At 41.4% G+C, this 23,476-nt stretch overlaps 1 protein-coding gene across 1 annotated transcript; it reads right to left on the bottom strand.

The window, feature by feature from the left end:
- Positions 1-1,299: 1,299 nt before the first annotated feature.
- Positions 1,300-6,676, bottom strand: eef1e1 (eukaryotic translation elongation factor 1 epsilon 1). The gene is made up of 4 exons (XM_083901685.1): positions 6,567-6,676; positions 5,537-5,734; positions 3,021-3,116; positions 1,300-1,806 (listed from the first exon to the last, which is right to left on the bottom strand). The coding sequence occupies exons 1-4, from the start codon at positions 6,648-6,650 to the stop codon at positions 1,666-1,668; spliced, it is 519 nt and encodes a 172-aa protein (XP_083757811.1). The 5' UTR covers positions 6,651-6,676; the 3' UTR covers positions 1,300-1,665.
- Between the last annotated feature and the right edge of the window lie 16,800 nt (positions 6,677-23,476).

Here is a 23,476-nt window from a genome sequence, read left to right as displayed (position 1 = left end):
TTCCTGCTGTCATGTTGCGGCTCATATGAACAGAAACGGGGTTTGATAGGTTTGCAAAAGCAACGGGACTCGGAAATGTGCACTGAGTTTGTTCAATAAATCACTCCTCTAATCACGTCATTTCCCTGCTGCTCTCCATGTATCGCCACCTTCATAATCTTAGTTTACAGGTTATCCTGCCCCTGCCATGAATTGGCCTGTTAATGATTCTAAAAGCAAACATCCAGCCAGCAACAGCCAGGCTTTGTCACAAAAGATCCCTCTGCCTCTGGGTGCTCTCTCTCTCTCTCTCTCTGTGTAGCCTCCCTCCCTCTCTCCAGTATCCCCGTGGGAGCACAGGGGTTGAAATGACACACAGTGGCTGACTGTCGCCCAGGGGCCCACGTTCTGGCCTTGGCTGGCTGGATCTGTGTGGCAGCTGGTAAGCCCGCTCTGCCCTCTCTCTGGCCTGCAGCATCAACAGTGGTGGTAGTGGGACTGATTGGAGCCTCACTCTGATCTCTGACACTGTGGCTGACGCTCAACTGCTCGCTGCTGCCCACACGACTGGTGAGACGGTAGAACAGAGAGCGGGGATGTAATCAGGAACACACACAGAAACTTAACTGTCCAGCGAAGTGGCTGGGAGTCAGGTGTGATGGACACAGTCCTGTTTGGGATTTTGTCATATAGGTTAGTATGTACAGCTTATTTTATGTATAATTAAACATTGCTGTCCATTGTTTTACTGACATGGAACTTTTTTTGAGTTTCCCTATTGTCAGTTTTTGTGGGTGCCCATGTGTATAAGGGCGTGTCTCCGCCTTTACCGCTTCTATTTCATCGATGATACCCAACAAAGACGTCACACTTTTTCTATACGTTAATGTTTATTTATTTTAGCCATGTTCCATCAGGTGTTTTGTATTCTATTGTCATGCGCTAGGAAAGACGGGTTCTGTGTATGACTGGTGAAACAGAGACTTGCCTCCAAAAGTAATCGTTGTCTTGACAGAACACGAGTGTGTGTGTGACACCACCGGTGACACTCAGACACTTGATTTTTCAGGGTGGAAAGATGGACAAAATTCTGGACTCAAGTAATGAGGTTGTTGAACCAGCAACCACATTTATTTGAACAGAGTGTTATGATAATCCACCGATCTCATACACCGCAAGATACTGAGAATATAACGTACTGCCAATAAGGTAACCTCTTCCTATCGCATGTTAAAGGCTCAGATAAAGAAGATTTAACCAGCATTTATACATAACTCAGTTGTACAAATATTCAACAGAAAAGCAAAGGTTAAGGCAACGAATCTCTTATAAATAGTGTTAGCGTAAGTGACAATGACAAATGACCTTTTTGCTTCTTCTTCTAACTTATGTTATATATATAAAAAAACATTTAAAGAATATGAAATAAAATATGTTTTAATAAGCAAGAATTCCCTTGATGTCATACCTTCACTTAACTGTTCCTCCCTGATTGAATGCCCTTTAAATTAATGAAAAGAACAGGCAGCGTTCAGGTTTACGACCAGAAAAAGGCAGGAGTCGTAATGTAAATGTCCTAAATGTGTTACATGGATGCGATTAATTCTTGGATTGCTTCGAAATCAATTGTGATGGTCTGGTCTGCAGGACAGGAGACTCGTGATGAGTCGGGCTGGACATGGGGTCTCAGTGACCGCTGGTGTAAATTCTGTTCCTGAGCACAGCTACTGGAGGGAGGTGGCGGCGGACGCCGGGGTAATGTTGGATGTGGTCGAACCACCGGGTCACATTCACATGCTGCTCCTTGTCCTGGACGGCCAAGTCCACCTGAGTGAGAGATTAAGAAGAGTTAGACACTGAGTTTGTGAGTATACAGACTGTATATACTACTTTGACATGTCCTTGCGAGTACTGGTTCTGGTTATTTGATGGACTCTGTGTCTGATAAATGAATGTTCACTACTTTAAGCCATCGTCAAATGAGTTCACGCAGTGTTGTTTTCGTGTCTGGGGTGACACAAACAACACGAAAGCCTAAGAGCTACACTTGTAAAGTGAGACATCAGCAAAATTTAGAGAGTTTGATTAATTTTGCTGGAGAGTGAAATCTGTTACTTACCGTTAATGCATACAATGGCTCTCATCAATAACCATCTTGTTAATAAATGTGTGCTTATACATCTACATCTTATTATCATGAGTGTGTTAAGTCCGCACACAAACAACACTTTAGCCTCGAGCCATTCTATCACCAGTCAGGTTGAATATTTGTGTTGTGTTGTTTTCCATGAATTGAACATCAGGGGAGGCTGTGGTCAACGGCCGGGTGATCTGACCCCTTGTCCTCGAGGTTAAAAGCACACTGATTGCAAACCAAAGTGACGCTCCTCTGCCTGGTGGCACGGGGCCGATCTTCCATCTCTGCCACAACCTCTGACATCTCTCAACATGTGACGTCTCCCTCCCTCTCATCTCACTCTGTCTTTCTCATTTCTGAACTCACTTTTTTTTTCTTTTTAATCCTTGAAGGCATAACAAACTTGCTTGTCCCTGGTGTGAGGCTTCAGACATCACTTTGTCCCACATCACTTTTTTTTCCCTTCTTTTTAAAAGAACTGAGAATGTGTTTAAAATCCATTTGTTTATTTCCAACTTGCTCTCAATGCCTTTTGGCCATGTGACTGGTCTAATTGTGTCTTATGTACTGTGAAAATTTGCTTATTAAAGTTGTGGTTTGACTGAAGTGAGCGCTGATGGGGAGGGAAACAGATGCGTGAAGGGACAGATGGACGTTGACTTCCTGGTAAATGGTGGCGAGTGTGTGACAGATACACTTGGAAAGTATTAAAATTGATTCTTGAACATAATATATGTTTAATTTACAACACTGTTATGGCAAACATATTTAAACATATTCATGTACTCAACTAACCTGATTTTATTTTCCTAACTAATTCAGATGTTTTAGTGTTAGCTTACAGTTCAAGTACCTCAGAATTGTAGGCGTGAGAGTGAAATAAGAGAGATAGAATGTTACTTACAATCAGGGAATGGATTCCAAAGTACATGAGAATATCAGCTAAGGTGAACTGTTTTCCGGCCATGTATGTTTTGTCTTGCAGGTAGAGGTTGAGGTCCTAAAAGAATCAAAAACACAATTAGCTCATTCAAATTAATGATTTGTCAGTTCTCACTTTTTTTTCCTATGTATACACTTTTTGTTTTATAAACACACCCAACATCACCACTGATTTTCTTCATTACACATTAACATCTACAAACATGATGAATACATTCCTCCTCACGACACTCAAGACTGTCTTTGTTTGTTAATGGAAATGTAAAGACACAGTCAACATAGTATAGGTTCTTTATCTATAAAATCCAACCATAACAGATGTATATATCTCTCCTGCCAGGCTGTGGACAGTGCTGTCAGTTGAACACCAGAGCTGAGAATATCTGAGGTTTTTGGTCTTTTAAGACGAGATTCGGTTTGTTAGTTTACAACCTGCCACACTGTACTTGCTGTGTGTACTGCCAAAGAAATAAAAATAAAAGTTGCGATGACTCACAGCGAGTCAACTTGGGGTCTTCTCAGCTGATGCATCGACTTTTTAACTTTTGGGGGAACATCCTACGTTCTCGTTTGCATGTGCATCTGTGTGCTGTGCTACTCGAATAGGAAATATATGTAACCTGAGGGGATTTAGCATCTCTTCCCATAACTGGCAACTTATTACAGATGTGTTCAAAACAAATGCTTTGTTTACTCCGCTACAACTCTTGCCTGCAAATCCAATGGAACTGTTGTAAACTTGGACAGCAGCGCTGTGTGTTTGTTTGTGTGCTTTTCCAGTTCACGTCTGCATGTTCAAAGTTGTGCATGGGAAGTGCTGGTCTCGGGGGACGGGACCATCTTTACCACTTGTACATTGTGTGAAGGAAACACTCCACGCACACAGAACATCTTGGGGGCAAATGGAGTTATTGTGCGGCAAGAGTGGGTGATGCCAAACAAGGCATGAAGACTGCAGACTTCCTCCCCTTCTGCAATCAGATCCTTGCATTTCTTAGCCTACAGCCATGGTGCTGAAGCCCAGTCAAGCATCAGAGGAGATGCCGCCCTGCTGCCTCCCCCCCCACCCAGCACGGGGAGACCCAAACCTGGGTTCTCATCTGCCTGCCGCCAACTTAATTCTGCATCCTTTACCATTGGACACATGTGATTTTCATGCCAGATATTGTGATTTGATTCACATATTATTTGTAAGTCAAACTTCAGTTCACTAGTCACCATATTATAGCTTGTTAATATGTTGGAGCGTTACCACATAATATTTTCCAAATGCAAAGATGAGAACTGAAACATGAATTGCTTCCACCTAAAACTTAAGGATTGAAATTGCGATTCGTTCAGCCCTAATCCTTATAATACAATTGCAGTGCATATCTTGACTCCCGTAACCATTGATGTTCCCAACAGCAGATGACTTTGTAGAATTGTCACCCAATACAGTGGATGCCTCTTTCTGAACTCTCAAAAGTGTAACATCTGATTATGATTTCAAGGAATCTTGAAATCATGTTGTTTTTTTGTTTTTTTTTATCTTCCCCAACATTTTCCAAAACTGACCAAATAAAATCCTACTGCTCCAGGAGTTCAACATCTTTTTTGTTGACAGATGATAAATAAGGCATAATAATCTAGTGCATTTGAGGCCTCAAATCAATGATATCAGACGTGCTGGTGGTTAAGTGAATGACTTTATTTAACATTCAGCTAACCTTGAGATCAAAGAGCCCTGGTTTAGAGCCACAGTATGACATGATGTTTACTTCTGAAACAACTTTAAATATAAACTTGAAAAACTGCAGATCTCTTATTTGCATCCTGGGGTGAGTAAGTTTAAGGACTTGTGCAGCTGACACTTTCTGTCTCTGGATAATTTAATAGGAGATGACTGGTGTACTTGAAAGAGGAGTGTTAAGGATGCAGCTAAAGCAGCGGGACAGGACGGACTGCCGACGGGCACCAGTGCTGAGCTGCTCAGGGCAACTTCCTTCTGTAAGTGGCACCATTAAAATATTTAAGAGGTCTGTCCAGATAACATGCTGCTGCACAGCATGACTCCACACCCATGCCACAGCAGTGTGTTTTACTGACAAACACACACACACAAACACACACACTTCACGCTGACAGAACTGTGCCAAGAGGCGCTGAGCATCCAACAGTCCAATGGCTGACAAACCATTTCATGCTGACTGGCGTCAGACATATTAAAACATTTTTCTCTGTCTTGTAGGGCCATGTCACTGAGGGGCAACACATCAGTCTGAGTTCCAGTCGCTTGTGCTTTCACAAGAACGTCACACACGCATACACACGCATACATGCATGGTGGCTTAGCTGGTGGGTGGACGGAGAGACAAATGCAAAACAGAAACTAAAATGCTAAAACGTTTATTTACGAGAAAGCTTGGAAAAATCTAGCACAATCATACCGAGGCAAAAAAATTATAATCTGATTTTCCTCAATATCAGCTTCACTACCTTCAGGATGGTCTTGATGTCATCCTTTGCACAGCCATTCAGCCTGGTGACTCTGTACTCCAGCCACTGCTGCACCACAGCTCTGCTCTCTGCCGAGTCCCCCAACAGCTCCGAGCGCTTGGCCTCTTTAACCAGGTAACAGGCGATTGTCACCAGCCCCACCAGTGGAGCACCATTATTACTCTGTAGCACAGGCACCTGAAGGGAAATTTGAAACAGGACGTGGACAGATATTCATTCATTCATTCATATTCAAACACAATTACACAAAAACAGCAAAATTACCTGTTTGTACTTTATCATTTTCAGCTATAATATTGTTTTATGGCATTTTGCACATTGATTAATAATTAACTTCATCATTAAGTAACTGTGACTGCAAAGCATGTTGACAAACAGATGGAATGAAACAGGGTGATGGATATGAGAGATTCACATCTTTAAAGATCTAGTGTGCAATAATTAGTGGCATCTGATGGTGAGATTGCAGACTGTAACAAAAGGTGCTCGCCCCTCTTTTTCTCAAGTGTATCATATAACTAACTTTGATTGCGCAGTAAACTTTTGCCTCAAAAAGCAGATTATGATATAATTTCTGCCTCTATAATCAAAGATAAGGCTTTACTGAATATCCAGTAAAATGAGGGTTCAGAGGGAAAAGACAGTCTGCCATCAGCAGGGAAAGTGAAAAATACTTAATACAATCTGTGACAGCTCACTGTACCCATATTTACTGCGCATGCGCAGAGCATGGCACTGCTTCCATTGTGATCATTTGAGACAATAACTCGGCTCACATAACGTATTTTTAAACTGAATTTCCTCTAAATATCAGCTCAACTACGTTATAAAACCTCTGGCTATCAATTGGCAAAATGACGACGATATAATAAGAGTAGCGTCTATGTTGTTAACGCACATGACTAGCATGTTAGCATCCACATGCTAGCTTTCGTGTCTGTTATCGGTCTTTGAAATAGAAAATAGTGATATAAAGCCAGTTATGGACATTACATCGCCGTCGCATCACCTTTTTATCCCCCTGAGTACTGTACTTGTTCGGCTTTTTCAGCTCTAAATATTTCTCCAGCGACGAGAGCTCCCGTAAAGCCATGTTCCTAACTGTCGGAGACGAGGTTATTTTCCCAACCCAGCTGAGGAAGACCCGCCCACCTCCACATCTGATTGGCTTAGTGACGGCGTAGAGGCGGGTCTTTGTCAACTATCATAGGGACGTGTCACTTGATTGGTTAAAACAGACAACTCCCACCCGTCACAGTTTCACTGACTGTTGACCGAACCAATGAAAACATGCAACGTTCGTCATTCATTGCGTTGCATCAGTAAAGAAGCAATAACATGAAATAAAATCTTTATATTTCTCCCATCTTTCATCATGAATAATATTTTGTCTATGCATAGTGAGTCTTGATTATCAGTTTATATCTGCTCTGTCTGCTTTGACTGCTGTTTTCATGTGGTGTGATCTATTATTACTTACAGTGGGTGTCAACTACAGTATAAAATCAGGTTTGATTTACATGACTTTTAATTGATAGGAGATAAATGATAATATATGCTGTGTGTGTGTTTTATTTTGGGGTTCATTAACTATTATCCATGTGTGAGTGTTACTTCAAGTATGTCAGCTGAAGTGTCACATTACAAGCTTTCTTTCTATGTCAGTGGTTCCTCTATGAAACATATCTATATTTGTATATTTTGCATTAAGATTCCTTTCCCCCACTGTTTCTTACTTGCTCTTATTATATTTTTGTTCAACAGACAACAACAATGCCTTTTATGTGTCTACATACTTGGCAAATAAAGCTGATACTGAAGTCTGAAGTGAAGTGAGCAACACAAATCTATATTTCATGGATGCTGGTGAGTCTGAACTGTGCCTTTACACTTACTACAACTCTACACACAATAACGCTGTTACAGTGTATTGAGATCCTGTACTTGAATAAACAAACCAATGCTATGATATTAATGACCATATTACCACTGAAAATGATGCATCCAAAATTAATTAAAAACGGATGCATTTTTAATCTAGCAAAGATGGCTTTGTGTAAACTTGTGTAGAAGTCTAACATTTTTTGCAGCACTTTTTTCATTATTTCATTCCATGCTGTGCAGGTGCAACGTAATGATTGTCAGCAATATATATTAAACATATATGCATACACTGGATACTTCCTGATAGGGTGCCATGACATAAAGGCCTGAAAAAAATTATTTAATTTGAGTATTTTTGCAAATAAAAATAAAAATGAATATACAAACACACACACTACAACAATATTTGTCCTTATATAATGGAAATATGTAAGAAAAGCAAACATGCTACATGTCAGAACTGGAGGTAAATGTACCAATGTGTACTGACTTACTTTTAACCACTATATATGAGAGCAAACTGTCCAGTGCAATAAACAAGAAAGCCAACTGATGCATACCAGAGAGAGAAAATTAATCTGTGATGGGTCCTGAGGGTCATCAACCATTTAGCTGGAAGTAATAATTTTCATTATTGGTAAAATACAATGAGAGCCACCAATATACAGTATATTAATTGTATTAATGACCTCAGGCCAAAGAGTATAAATCTATTCTGTTGTGCTCAGCTTGCAATCATGAGAAAGTCACTGATTTTTTTTTTTTTTAACCCAGGTTTCATTATCACTGAAACACTAAATGGCCGTGTCGTGTAAGAAATCCTGTCCAGAACTTTGAGGAATAGTGCAGTGACACGCTTTGACAATGCATCACAATTCACGCAACAATCTTATGCGCAATAGCATTCGTGTTGAATGTCTTTGGCCTCTTGATACTTACATACACAGCAGTTGTGCTTCATTATAACCTTGCACTGTATCTCATCATTTCTTTTCGCTGCTTGCACTTAATAGAAAAGAACAGACGATATTTTTAAACCCACTTTGCTGAGGAAAAATCAGTCCCAGAAAACAAATTAATTAGAAGAATGAGTGCACAGACGATCACAAATGATTACACGCCACAAAACAAGGTGAAGCTAATTCTTGTTTTTTTTTTTTCCTTTTTCATCTATCATTCCATTTTTGCTGTTTGTTTATAAGCTCCAGTACACGTCATACACTTTTACCCTCGTGGGCCTTCCATAAATGTACGCTTGCAGCGTTAGTCTCCCTTAACTAAATGCCTCGAAGCTGCCACATCCTGTCTGTACTCAGGCGGGCTGAAGACAACGATCCCCAGTGCCTGGGACTAACTGTAGCCTGTGGGAGTTTTCTTATGCCGATTGTGATACACAATCTGGGGTCACATTAGTAAGGAAATCTACGGTGTGGGGTCACTGATTGTGCCGTGGGGCTTCCCAAGACAGGCACAGCCATAAACACCGCCTCAGTCCTGTTAGCTATATCCCCCTCTGCATAGTATGTAGCTTACAATATGCTGTTACACTGATTTGTCTGGCTGGGGATGCAGGGTCACAGCCCCGCCTGTCCTCTCTGCTACCTTTCATGACCTGGGAACGCTGACTTGAGAACTGGATGTTAACCACACTGACGCTCGCAGCAGGAGAGGGGAAGGATTGGTTTTGAGTTGTCGACATGAACGCTGTCAGCACAGATTGGTGAAATTACATATTGGTGCTAGGTTGGACCCCCACTGTAGAGTGAACGTAAAAAGGGGGGGAGAGCAGACGGCTCGGTGACAGTTGTGGAGTTGTAAGATGATGGCAGACAGATGGACTGTACATTTGCGGCCTGTACGTTGGATCCTGTCAAGTTTTTAGTTTTGATTATATCTGGGTTGATGCATTGTTGACTTTTGAAGACTTGGTAAAAATGATTAAATATGACATTTGTGAAACGCAGTGATGAAATCACGTTATGTATCCAAAAGTCAATAACATTTTTCGGTAAAAAAGAGAGAAACGGTCAAAAAGCAGTTAGGGATGTGTATGTAAATGTCTCATTTTAGCCCTCTTATAATCCCAAATCAAAATGTCTGCACACCAGTTGGTACTGACAGAAAAAATCTCTTTATTACCAACCAGGTGCAAATTTCTCCGAGCAACAACTGGTGTGGGGACATTTTTTTTTGTCATTTTGTCAATCCTGCCTCAATATACAAATTAAATATAGTAATAGAAAATAGCTGCTGTTTAGTATAGATTGACTAACTTCTCTAGTTTTATTGCTTCCATTGTCAAATCTCAGAGGGGAGGAAAAAAAAGACACATTTCCACAATTTGCTTCTCATTCATTTCCAGACCTACGACACAGTGAGTCACTTTCAGTGAGTATAGTGTATGACTAGTGGCGGTCCACACAGTGTGTCTGTTGGCACTGGCAGAGGAGGGGAGTCAGAGGATGCCAGAGACATTGGACCTTCAGGTGGGGCCTTTGGGGCCTTGGTCACGACAATAGTGAGGGGATTATAGGAACCACCCTGCTCCTGCTCCTGCTCCATGCAGACACAGGCACCCAAGGGCTACAAGTAACATTCCACCACACACACACACACAATCAAATGAGTGTCTGTTCAAATGTCTTCACAAGGGCTTGATGAGGCAGTGACAGGGGTGGAGCAATGACACTGACATTGTTTGTATTTCACGTCTTTCCCTTAACAGTTATACATGTGATTAGCATTGGAAGGCACACGTAGTGTATGTGTTGTGTCTCGAGACAAACGAATGAGTAACAAAGGCAGTTTTCTCCATTTCCTCCTCCTCTGCTTACATGCCAACCCACAATGCTGTGGGACATGCTGGGGGACACAGTACCAGCCCATAACAAACCCTGTCCCTGCCTCGCATCCAGCAGCAGTCACTTAGGACTATTAATTACTGCTCTGAATTTCCTCCTCCTTACCCGTAGTCATCCGTGTCCCCCTCAGACAAACAATGCTCGGTGGGAGGATCGTGATTATTATAGCTTCTGAAAAGTCAGATTGTCTTTTATTGAAGTTGCCCACTGGCCTTGCAGGTTTCACTGCGTCTCTCTCCGTCTCGCTCTCCCTTTTCTGCGTGGCTCTTGTCCATGATTCGGGAAGAAAATTATGGAGGACACTGTCATGTGGTGGCTGGGAGGTTGATGAGGGAGCTTCTTGTTGGAAGTTTGAACTCACGCAACTCATATGAGGTTAAAGCATGGACGCATAAACACACACACACACACACACACACACACACACACACACACACACACACACACACACACACACACACACACACACACACACACACACACACACACACACACACACACACACGCTTAGCTGTGAATGGAGGTTTCACACACAGCTGCTTTTCTTTTGTCCACCAGCAGGGAGCACTGTGGGTCTTTCAAAAGTAAATCACAAAATGTTTCTTTTCTTTTTTTTTTGCTCTTTTGTATCTAAACCAGTGCTGCCTTTTCACTAAAATTAAAAAGTGATCATTAAAAAGAGATGACAGCACTGGAAACTTATAGGTAAACTGAAATCACTGTAAGTATCATGAAGAGAATTAACCACTATTACTGTCTTTTAAGAGCTATTTTCTATTATTCATCATATTTCCAAAGTATTATTTAATTGAACAGACTTGTCTTACTATGTACGCAATCATATTTGCACATACCCAGGTTTTTATATCATTCCTTTTAACAATTGGATGAGGAACAGGTTCACATGAGGTGTTAAGGACCTTTGCATTGTCCAGTTTTGATAGAATGCTGTGTTTATTTCTTGCCATTTAAAAAAAAACTCCACCTTTGTGATTGCAGATGCTGAGATGCTTAAGAGTTACAGGCATATGAGAACACATTTGGGAAAACTCTATCCAGGTCCAAATCCACCCTTGCTCATCCGTCTCTATGTCTTTAACCCATTAGTTTGATTCACTACCTCTGGAGTTGGAAATTGAAAGCTCAGGCCAGCACTTGTCTCTCCTACGACTGTGTCCACTATATTCCTTTCATGTGGCACTTTATGGCCTGCTGGAGAGGGGTAGAAAGGGGCAAGTATGCGCGTGTGTGACTGAGAAAGAAGACGGACAGTAAAGGGTGGGGGTGTAGAAAGATAGATATAGGGAGATTCAGAGGGTTATTTGTCCCTCTTCCCCACTCTGAGAGCCAGGAATCATGGTCTGCATGACAGGTCGGCAGCCCCCATCGGGGGTGATCTATATGAGACCCTCTTTATTGGCAATTTCAACCAAGGGACAGATGAGACTGCAGCCAGCCAGCCGGACAGCCAGGCTATGATGAAAGCGCCCAGGACTCACCTGTGACTCTCGCACTGAAGGCTAGAGAAATAATACATCAGAGGTTATATGTGGAGATATGTGCAGTGTGCTGTGTGGATGTTGAGCCGTGTGTGTGTGTGTGTGTGTGTGTGTAGTGGTTGAAATAATGTATGGCTGCTGTCATGCCCAGAGGTCTCTGTTTAGTATGGAGAGAATCACTGAGCTGTGTTGCAGGCAGATTTTGAATGAGATGCTTTGGTTACTTTACATATTGTTGGAATGTAGGGTAAATAATTCAACTCAGAGCAACAGTCAAGAATCTGTCCATGACTTATTGCTTTTGGCTTCTTTGGAGTAACAAGGCTGTTGAACATACGTATTCCATAACAAACTCCATACTGCACTGTGAACCACATAAAGCTCCCTTCTGCGTTGAACCACTTGAATATTGTTCTGCCTGAGTGTCGGGAAACATTAAAAAGCATTCTAAAACCTTGATGTAATGCTGATTGTAATAAAACATTAAAGCCACCATAAGCACTAAAACATCACTTTAAGATTCTGATTGAACTGAAACATAGCTCCATTCTCTCACAGACTTTTCTTTAACATCTTGCGCTGATAACACTGATATCACATTCAGTCCTTCTCTCCCAAGAATGTGAAACACATTTCCTATTTTTCAAAGTGTTGAATCGCACAAGGCAAATCACTGGGAACTAGCATGACAACATTCAAGCTCTGAGCAGACAATATGTCCCGGGGCCATTTCTTCATCCAACGCTCTGCTGAATGAAAGACAGAAGCCTGCAAAGTGATGAACACCATGAAATAGCCCTGTAATGAACAACTGCTCTCATATGAGCGGGCCTGTTCAGTTAGGACCAGCCATTAGACCCATGTCTCTCTGTTCACTCCAAATTGATTAGTACAGTCTGCAAAGCATTGATCAGCGGTTTGCTTTCAAGTGTCGGGTTGGGGGGAAAGGGGGGGGGGGTTAGAAAATGGAGATTTAAGAGCAGGTTTAGAAAGAAGCAAAGTTAAGGCTCCATTTTGTGGTCTGAATAAAGTCATACTCACAAGCATGACAGTACACCTGCAGCCTTGTGAGTCTGAGCGCGGATCGAGTCAGAAATGCCGTGCACTCCTTGTGTTACGTTGATGCCAAAGTTCAAACACTGGTCGTCGTGAAGACCCCATATTTTACATCATCCTGCCACCTTGATATTTAATGATTTGTGGATTTTATCTATCTATCTATCTATCTATCTATCTATCTATCTATCTATCTATCTATCTATCTATCTATCTATCTATCTATCTATCTATCTATCTATCTATCTATCTATCTATCTATCTATCTATCTATCTCGTACAGTACATACATACAGTACATGCTGTATGCGGTGTGTAAAGAGCCCGTCTGTGTCTGTCGCTCTGTCCCAGCCCCAGTGTACACTCAGGCTCTAATTAACATAATAAAGTGTATCAATTTTGACATTTGCTGCACAGTAGATGTAGCAGTTCTGACCGGCGTTACAGATAAGGCAAACTGACAGGATCAGAGAAAACTCTGTTTATCTGGGAAATTAAAGGGTAAAAAGAGGCCTGGTTTGGTGATAGATGCTCTCCTGTAGTGTGTGTGTGTGTGTGTGTGTGTGTGTGTGTATGAGAGAAAAGATAGAACTTTGTTGCTTCTGTGTGTATAAACCTGGGTTCATGCACTTGGCAATTGTGTATATCTGTGTGTAAATGAGAGACAGGTCTGGTTATTATTTGAATCACTTTTTTTTTTTTTTTTTTTTTTTTTTTTTTTAACGTAGGCTGATGCACAACACCCACTTGTTTAGTCTTCACATCGTCCAACTAAAACGGTGAACTCGTAACCTCTGCTTGCTGGTTGTGCACGTCACATGCGCTCTGCTCTGTCTTTGCAAATCTCCCTCGTAAGTAAACTATCAGATTTAGCAGAAGACACAGGCGCACACAGCGGTGCCCTGTTTTGCAGATACAGCCAAAGACAATCTCCCATCTACCTGGGGGGACCTGCTAGTGTTAGCGCTCGCGGCTATACACATCCTCCATCAAAACATCACCGACAGTGAAGTCAAGTCTCTCCCTCTCTCTTCCCTCCCACCACCTCCGACCCGTAAACCATTTATCTTGAGATAACTTTGTCAGATTGTCAACCAAACTCTCCGGTGGGAGCCGAGCCCAAAGCCTATTATGGGGGAATCATTGCAGGCCGAGGCTGGTCACTGCTAAATGGATACTCCCTCTGAGCTTCCCCCGCCTTGACTGCATTATTGGGGCTGCTATTCCCACATCCGCTCAAGTCGGCCACAGTTAGGCAGCCAGTAATCAGGTTGCTCAAGCTGCGTTGGCTTATTGATTACATAAGGAGAGGCTGGTTATCAGTGAACAGATGTAATACTTGTAGAAATGTGAGTATAACCACAATCAGCGTTGTTGACTTGTGTCACTCATTCCTGTCATACATTCTGCCTTTTATGTGACGGCTGGAAAAGAAATGTGTGCACATAATCAATAACTTAAACACAGTGAACATGCTGGTTGCAGCATGTGATGGTTTTCTTTGTGTGTGTGCGTGTGTCTATGAGAGTGTGTGTGTGCGCGTTGTGCATGTTTCCCATAACCCTGATGCTTTGTGACAGGTTGCACAGGCCACTGTGTGCTATTCTTGGCTAGGAGACCTTGTTGCTGAATAATTTGCCACCTCTAATCTCAAGCGGTCTTGATTTATTCTGGGATGCCTTTGAAGTGCCAACATGCTGAGGGCTTTACAAGGATGGCTACCAAAATAAAGGGACTAACAGCAGCAATAAAGGGAAGTGATAGAGGGAGAAACACGGCAAGAGGGGAATCGGGGGAATCTCTTCTTCGTACAAAGTTGCTGATCTATTTTTTTTTTTTTTACACAGGATCTTCACACAGCGATGTACTTATTTCTTGTATAATGGCCACGAGTGAAATGTTGTCATATCATTGATTTTACAATAGGGTGAAGTTAGTATGGCTTATTGATTTGGCATCACAACATTTAGACGCCAAAGTTCTCATGGCTGACTTGACTTGACTTGAACATTTCCATCCACAAACAAACAGCAAATATAAATACAGAATGCTGGTGTTGACAGTTGTGTGAATTAATCACAATGGAAAACGTGAATTAAAATACAAACAAAAAAAACAACATTGCTTGTTATTTGCTACAACAGATATAGTGACCTAAAGTGTTTTTTTAATGTTTTTGGACAATTATGCCTGCTATTTAAACTTCTGCAACCTGCATTATTACCTTAACATCATGTTTAAGAGCTGATAATGTAGGGTTGGTTCCATTCATGATTTAAACTAGGGACTGCATCAGTCACATTCTACACATGCGTTTTTGGATCTCACGTTTCATTCCAGTTGCGGCAATTTCTCACCAGGAAATCGCCCTCATGTGTATGTCCTTGTATTCTTTGAGCACTGACTTATGTATGCGTGGGTACTGGTGGACTTCCTCATACAACCTCAAGCAAGTTTCCATGGTTACCATCTCCCTCGTTGTCTGTTTTTACCAAAAACAAGAGCGCGTAAACCAACTGGACTCAAAAGCGTTGTCCTACGGGGAGGCATGTGCGGTCAGCGAGTACAGTCTGCGTCCATGGCGGACCCTAGTGGACCTCTACACACATGCAGATATGGAAATTATGACCCGCCCAGTAGTCATGTCCATGATAGGACACTCATCATCATGTACATCTGGATATTATAAGCATGTAAAAATCAAATGAGTCAATACATGTGCTTAAGTCAAGATGTATTTCCTCACTAAAAAGTTCTCATGTGGATAAAGATGCTGACATCTGTTTGACTGTCAGAGTATTTAACAGGCTTTATTTTCATTCCCTTAAAAGACTTTTTAGACATTAATTTGGCCTACTTTAACTACCTTTAGATTCAACATTATCTGCTGTTTGGACATTCTTGCTATTTTGTTTTAGATTTGGTTTTCAGTCGTTTTAATTTGTAGTTCATTCCTTGGCTAACTTGTTATGTTACATCCTGTTTTACTTTGTAGTCTTTTTTCCCCTGTGTGTGTGTGTGGTTAGTTGTACTTCCTGTCATGATTAAGTGCACCTGTTCCTCGTTATCTCACCTTCCCTGAGTAGGCTGTGCTGTATCCGTGTGTTTCCCCGTGTTCTCCACCTCTTCATCTCGTCTGTTATCGGTAAGTTTTGCTAAATTAACCCTTCTTGACATTTTTTCTTTGTTTGTTTGTTTCACCTGTTGATCTGCCTGTGTTTGTTCCTGCCCCTTTTTGATCTGTGTGCTTTGCCAAACTGTTCATCAGAGACCGTGACGTCTGTTTGTACTGAACCTGAGTCAAACTGAGTCAACTCATGCATTTCTCTCTTCTGTGAGTTTTGAGAGCTACATTTCAGCTGCAACAATTTACAAAACATTTTAATGGATTTACAATATTAAGAAGGCAGATGCCATACTTGTGACCACTTCTTAATTTACTTGAATCTGATTCTTCATCCACACTGGTCTTCTCTTTTTAAAATGTAGTGATGTACTTTACTTCCAAACTACACATATTAAAAATTACTTTAAGAAGTACAAGTACACAAAAAACCTACTCAATAACAGTAACGTGTAAAATGCAATTACCCACATTCACTTTCCAACTTGTCAAACAGCTGTGCGTTTCACTTCATTGTCGGTTAAATCCTTATTCTTACTTTTCACCATTGTTGTTTCCTGTTGCAGTTTCTCGTATTATGTTTCTGTAACAAAGCAGACAATCAGCTTGCTGTTCACACTGGCACACGTATGCTCGGTGTACATAAACAGTCACATGATTTGCATTATCATATGTCTTGGTATGGATACGGAGCTGGAATTCTTGTTGTTTTTGTTTGAAAATGCTGTTTTTAAATGAAAACAAAGCATGGATATAGGCTGAAACATGACACAAATTGAGTCAACCTGCTCATTGTGCAGAAATGACCCCTTTATTAAAGGCAAAACCTTAATGTTACTGTCACTACTTAATAAAAAGGGCTCAAGATAACAAGAAATCGAAGACAATCCGAAATACTTCCTCAACTGCTACTTTTTCAAATTACAATTTTTTCAGAAAAAGTAATTGCTTTTTAAGGAGGACGACTCAGTCAACACTTGTGAAATAGCTATAGGAAAGTGGCACACTTATACAGAGTGAACGTGAGATGCCCACCCATGTCATGTCCCCTATAGCCCCTCTGTGTGACACCCCACTTTAGTAGTGTAATGACCTGGCACTAACAACTTTCATTTGACTCTATCAAGGTCAGTGTCAGCCACAGTATCCTGAACTAGTGGCCACAAATGGACACATGTAAAAATGCAAGAACATTATTGATACACAGCGATTTGATTTCTTTGCCGTTGCTTTCGGTAACATACTTAATTTATTAGGTTATTTTTGTTCAGCATTATGGGATAAATTGCTCTTTTCAAATGCACTTTTTGTGGAGGATTACTAATATTTAGCATTAGACATAAAGGAGGCATGTATTGAAAAAGTAATGAATGCCAGATTTGTATAGAAAAGCAGTTTTACAACTAACTAGTCCACCTGCTGTATTAAATGAGTTGGCGTTTGATGGATGGGCACTAATGGGGGCTTTCTGCACATCAACTAGCTTCACTTGTTAGAAAATGATGAATGAACATGTATGTCTGTGTAGTTATAAGCTGTTAGGGTCCAGAGTGCAGTCTCAGGTGCTCTCCTGCTTGTTTTTTAGACCAACCCCCTGAAGGCCATGATGGGGGGGCCCTTGTTGTTTAGGCCGTGGGGTTGAGCGCTGAGATTTACTCTGAGTTGGAATCACTCGGCTCAATACTCTCAATAGTTTGTGTTTGTGTTTACTGAACGTACCTGAGGCGCAACATGCCAGACTGTGGAGCTGAAGTGGTTTCAAACACTGATGTCATTGTGCATTCATGTTTTTTTTACAGGATTATATTTATATTTTAACCGATGAATCTTGATTGTAGATGGTAGTCAGGCATTTGATCAAGGATGAAACCACAGACCCTATAATACCCTGTGACTGGTGATGACAGTCTGGACAAAGGTCAATTAAATTGAGTATATCAATCATACCTTTACAATGCAGTAGCTGGAACTGCTTCTCTTCGCTGAGGTGTCCTGATATCAGATGGTTGTGATGATGATGCTACTCATATTGTATTTGGTTTCAGTATAAACAACTTGCTCACCCCCACTTTTGATAGTGCTACTCACATTTGGGTGGTATTTGTTTGTTCCTTCATTGCTACCCAGAGAGAAAAAAAAATACATGTGTTAGGGAGTTCTTCAGTGTTTTCTGAACATCTTGGATATATACGGTATAAATAATGATATGCAGATTGGGGCCTTGTGAAAGCTGCTCCTCAAAACCCCAACTCTGTTTAAAGTTTCAACTGTCGAAACTGCAATAACACATTTCTTTGGGGTAGTTGTATGTTTCCAGCTGTAATGACTGCGATCAGTGTCTCTCTTGGTAAACATCTGCTTTTCTCTCCTTGACAGTCGCATGACAGAAATCACATGTAGCTGCTTTGTTCTGTGTGCACTCTGACATTGACTCTTGACAGACATTAGCCTTCTATTTTGTAGCATTTATTGCATGAAGAATTTATTCTTATTTCTTATTTTGGTCAGGTGAAATTACCCTAGCACATGTCAGACATTTCCGCAGTGCATCATCTTCGAATGAAGCGCAATCTCAAAAGGAACTCCCAGAATGATGTGGAATCTAAGACACAAAGAGTTAAAGCTGTCTGGAGCACACGGGAAAAGCGATATGCAGTTTGCCTATGGTTTTCCCTACAAACTGCCTGTTGAGTGTATGTAATGAGGCAGAGCGAAACAAACAATAATGATAACCTTGACGTGTTTTAGTAGCAATAAAAAAAAACGTCTGAATAAACAGGCCAGACAAATCCAACCTATTACCCAGCGTGATCTCTCGGAAAACAACCAGATGACGTGTGCACTGGCTGTGACTAAATACACACAAATCAACTGACAGAAAAAGAATTAAGTGAGGATACATTATATCAGTTTCTTTTTTACTATTTTTTTTTTGTTTTGGGGGTAAGCGGTAACTGACTGAGACAGACCCGCCCCATTATTAGCTGCACCAAGGAGCCCTTCACCACCTCACCTTCCTAGTCAAGTGGCCAAATCAAGCCATGGACAATCGCACCGGAGAAGGGAGGGTGGGATAGGATGTAGTTGCCGTCGCAGCAGTGGAATGGGTAGCCTGCCTGTCATCTCTGTCTTGTCAATGCTCTGCAATCTCACTAACTACACTCTCCCATGAACTGGACTGATTCTCATTTTCACTGCCTAGGACTCTACCAGTGCTGACAACCCACATATAATTAAGGGCCATGAATGCAGCATTACCTATGAGTGGAGCTGACAGCTAGAGGTCTACCTATGGCTCCCCTCCTCCTCCTCCTTCTCATCCATCTCCTGTTCACTGGCTGAGCAGTAGCTGAGTGGAGCCATGGAAGGCTGAGGGACGGTCACAGACCCACTGGCCCTAATTGATGGTCTCTTATTCTGGGGAGGGTGGGTCTGGGTGGAGGTGGTGGTCATCTTTGGATTAGGGAATGACTGAAAATAGATGTCCCTTTTATCAACCCCACTTCCTCTTAGTACATCTGTATCACCTATACTAGGTTGCTTCTCTGCAAAGTCAGGTATAGTGAATGTATTTCTGTCACAACTCTTGTTTCTAAATCAGCCGGAAATGAGAATAAAATACTTGTTGCTCAACTGAAAACAATCCCAGGTTTAAATGGGATTTTCACCAATTGGAACGTGTTCAATAGGCATTCACTCAGTTCATCTTTGTGACTCTGCATCCTCCTCAACCTCTCTCCAATGTGGAGAGAGGGAAAAGTTTCAATGCTTTTCTCAGTCTATCTTCTCCCTTCGGGTTTAAATTTGAAGAAACATGGCCTGTCCTTTCGTTTTTATGCAGATAATACACCAATCCACCTGCCCTTGAGATAGAATAATTCAAACCCCCTAAAACCCTCTGCTGGATTGTCTCAAAGAGACTTTGATGGCCTTAAACATTTTAAATTTAATGAGAGCAAAACGGAGCTCATGTTGGTCCGACCCAGTGGGACCTGTGCTGCCACTGTTCTGGACCTGGGCCCTCTGCAGCACAGATATTGACCTTGACTTTAAACTGGATTGAAGTAGTTAAATATACTTTTTACCATATGCAACTTTTATGTAAGATCAAATCAGTTGAACATGTTGTTCATGCTTTTATCATGAATCATTGTGACTTCTGCAACACACAACGCTGGCCTCAGCCATGCCTCACTTGCACATCGGCAGTTGGTTCAAAATGCTTCTGTTTGTCTTTTAACAGGTTCACATCAATGAGTGCACATATCCCCTGCACTGTCCTTCCTGTATGTTAATCTTGTAATGAATTAGCACCACTATACATTGCTGAGCTTTAATGTCCGATATTCCCTCAAGATCCCTCACCATGTTAGGATGGCCCCTTCGCCTTAATTCACAATAACGGTGTTATGTTCATAGTTTATCGAGTGCATTCATCTTGTGGCTACTTTTTACAGCTTTGGACAGCCCTCATTTTTATCAATAGGATTAACTTAAAAATGTTAAAAAAAATGAAGTAATATAATAATAGCCATTGTATTATTGCAACTTAGCTCTGTTATGGTGGGTATGTTACCACAAATATTAACAGGCACACCTGTTAATTTTAATGTGAACAAGGCTTTATTGTTGCATAATGTGCAATATAAAAAAACAGAGCAGCTCATTCTTCCCATACAGAATCAGAGATGGTTTTCAGCAGAGAGAAAACAATAACAAGAATTGACATGAGTGAGAAGAACTGGAGATGTAATGAGAAAAAAAAAGTGAAGATGGACGGCGGAGAAGAGGGAGTGACAGGGGAAGGTGGACGGTGTGGAGAAAAAAATTGAGGAGCACTTTGAGCATCGTACCTCAGATGGTCGTGTTAACCGTGGACGTTTATGTCTGTGTCAACCTTGAAGCCCTGATAATGGCAGGGCGACTCGGAGGAGCTTTCCCTGAGCCGCTCGGTCTGCCCACAACCCGGTCTTGTTACTGCGCTGATAAGCAGGCGAACGGGGGGGAAGTGCTGAAGATGAGTGTAGTGGGGGTGGGGGTGGGGTAGTAGGTTGCAAATGTGAGCCGTCAAGTGATTAGAGCAATTACTTGTCAAGTATTTGTCACAGCCAATCACATCTGCCCCCTTTGTCTCTGCAGAGACAGGCGAGGGGGTGACCCAGACCTGCCCGCATCTGACCGACTGCAGCCCTCACTCATTGTGTGTGTGTGTGTGTGTGTGTTGGTAGTAATGCTGGGTTATGTGGCACTGTCAATCGTAGACACACTCCAGAGCATTATACGTTTGTAATGACTCGCAATGCAGAGTTGCGAGTGTTGTTGTTATGGATGATGAGTGACTGGGTGGGTTGTTATTTGGGGTGGAGACAAGTCATTTGTGCATCTTTGTGTCTGTGCACTTAAATATGTGACAACGAGGCATTTATTTGTGTTATTATCATGTTATTGTCTGTGCATGTCTGGTTATGGCAGCTGAAGATCAAATTATATAATAATACACCCTAATATAAAATGATGGCGCGTGTACGTTGCGCCACCATCGTACAGTCTTTACACAATTATTATTCAAAATATGACTGCTGTTGCATGATTTGCTCTGTTTTATCACCTCATGCCTCCCTTTGCTTTTTTTTAAACTGGAGTTGCAGCCAGATTTTGTCTCCTGATCCTCTCATATTTATCTTCTATGCACAGCGCCGACACTTTAGTTTTTCCAGGAGCCTGAGACATCATAGGTAACTGATGGAAAAACTTGACAGTTTTAAATACATTTAGCTTTAGGAAAACATCTTTAGAAAAACTAATTTCTATGAAGAATGTCTCACTCACTTGTTGTCTGCCGACATATCCTCATCATGAGGGTCGCTCGGTCGCTGGAGTCGATCCCTGCTGACACGGTGCAAAAGGCAGCATACACTGTGTACAGGTTTGCCAGTTTTATATTATATACACTATTATGGACAAAAGTATTCGGACCTCTGACCATTACACCAACAGGGACTGTAATGACATATTCAATTTCATATACAGTACTTTAATATGCAGTTTGTCCCCCTTTTGCAGCTATAACAGCTTCCGCACTTCATGGAAGACTTGGAAGTGTTTCCATGTGAATTTGTGCCCAGTCATTGAGGTCAGGCACTGATGTTGGACAAAATGGCTTGGCTCAAACTGCTGCCACCAAGTTGAAGGCGCAGCATAGTCCAAAATATCTTGTACGCTGAAGCGTTAAGATTGTACTTCATTGGAGATAAGGGGCCTAGACCAAAGCCTGATTGAAACACCGGAATTCAGTACTTTGGTTCATATAGTATATGATGTTGCACTGGTGAAATGTTTTGTGTGTGAGAGGTTATTGACATAAAAGGGGTATTTTTCTGATCACAAGGTATCTAATTAACTAGCTGTTTATAATTAAGCAATTTGATTACTTGTGAAAAAAAGGATTCTGCAATGAATTCACTCAGAGATTATATTGCGTTTCTTTCTCTCTGTTTGCTCTGTGCTTCTCCTCCCTCCCTATCCTTTCTTTCTCTCCTCTGCCTCTTTAGCTAAATTCAGAACTGTGACACCAACTGAAGGCTTTTGGCAGCGCAGCATTGTTGTGCAGAACTTGTTGGCCCTGCAGATCCCATGCTGCGCGAACCCTGGCCAAGCAGCTTGGAGATCACTGCAGATGACCCGCGTTGTTGCTAAACCTCTCGTACTTGGGTGCTTATGTGTGCACTGCTGTGTTTCCGTGCCTCTCATGTTTCTCTCAGTCCTGCCTGACCTCTGCTACTTGTGCTGCAAGTGTGCAAACATGATATTTCAGTGTTGCATTGGAACGTGTCTCCAAGGTCTATCTGTTTATCGCTACTTTTTGCATTTATTTAGATACCAAGTCACATGTTGGATATAGCAGCAAACAAGAGCATAGTTAGTAATTATGTAAAATTATAATCCTGACCATGTGGTATTACTTCTGCTTGTGCACATGAATGATTTATAGTATTTCAGATTTGAAATGACAGTATATGAGCAAGCACATTATAAGTGAAATTGGTCATTCAATCTTTTTTTTCACATTTGTTAGTTGTCTATATCCTGCCTTTTGTGTGTTGTATATGACACACTGTGCACTTGTGTGAGAGTCGTTTTTAAATGGATCCTGATGTGCATAAACAGTTCTCTTCAAAAACTCACACCCCATTAATCAGGAGCTGTATCTCAGTTCAAACATGGTTATCGTGTTTCTAGTGTATGCTAATGTAAATGCTGGAAAACTGCTGCTACCATAGTTTATCTGCAGGTGCAAAGCACTGTTACAAAATAGCCCACTGAGCGAAATGGGGAAATAACAAATATGGGGATCACTGCATCATCAAATCTACATGTGATGACACCTTTCAGTGCAAAAGTCCCAACAGAGATATACAGTACACATCGCTGTGATTATATTGCAAGATTACATGTGTGCGTCATTAGAACTTTAAAGTGTAAAGTAATGGTGTCA

The sequence above is a fragment of the Microchirus variegatus genome (assembly GCF_963457635.1).
Source record: "Microchirus variegatus genome assembly, chromosome: 15".
Lineage (NCBI taxonomy): Eukaryota > Metazoa > Chordata > Actinopteri > Pleuronectiformes > Soleidae > Microchirus > Microchirus variegatus.
Note: the sequence above shows the minus strand (reverse complement) of the source record. Positions and strands in the feature narration are given on the sequence as shown.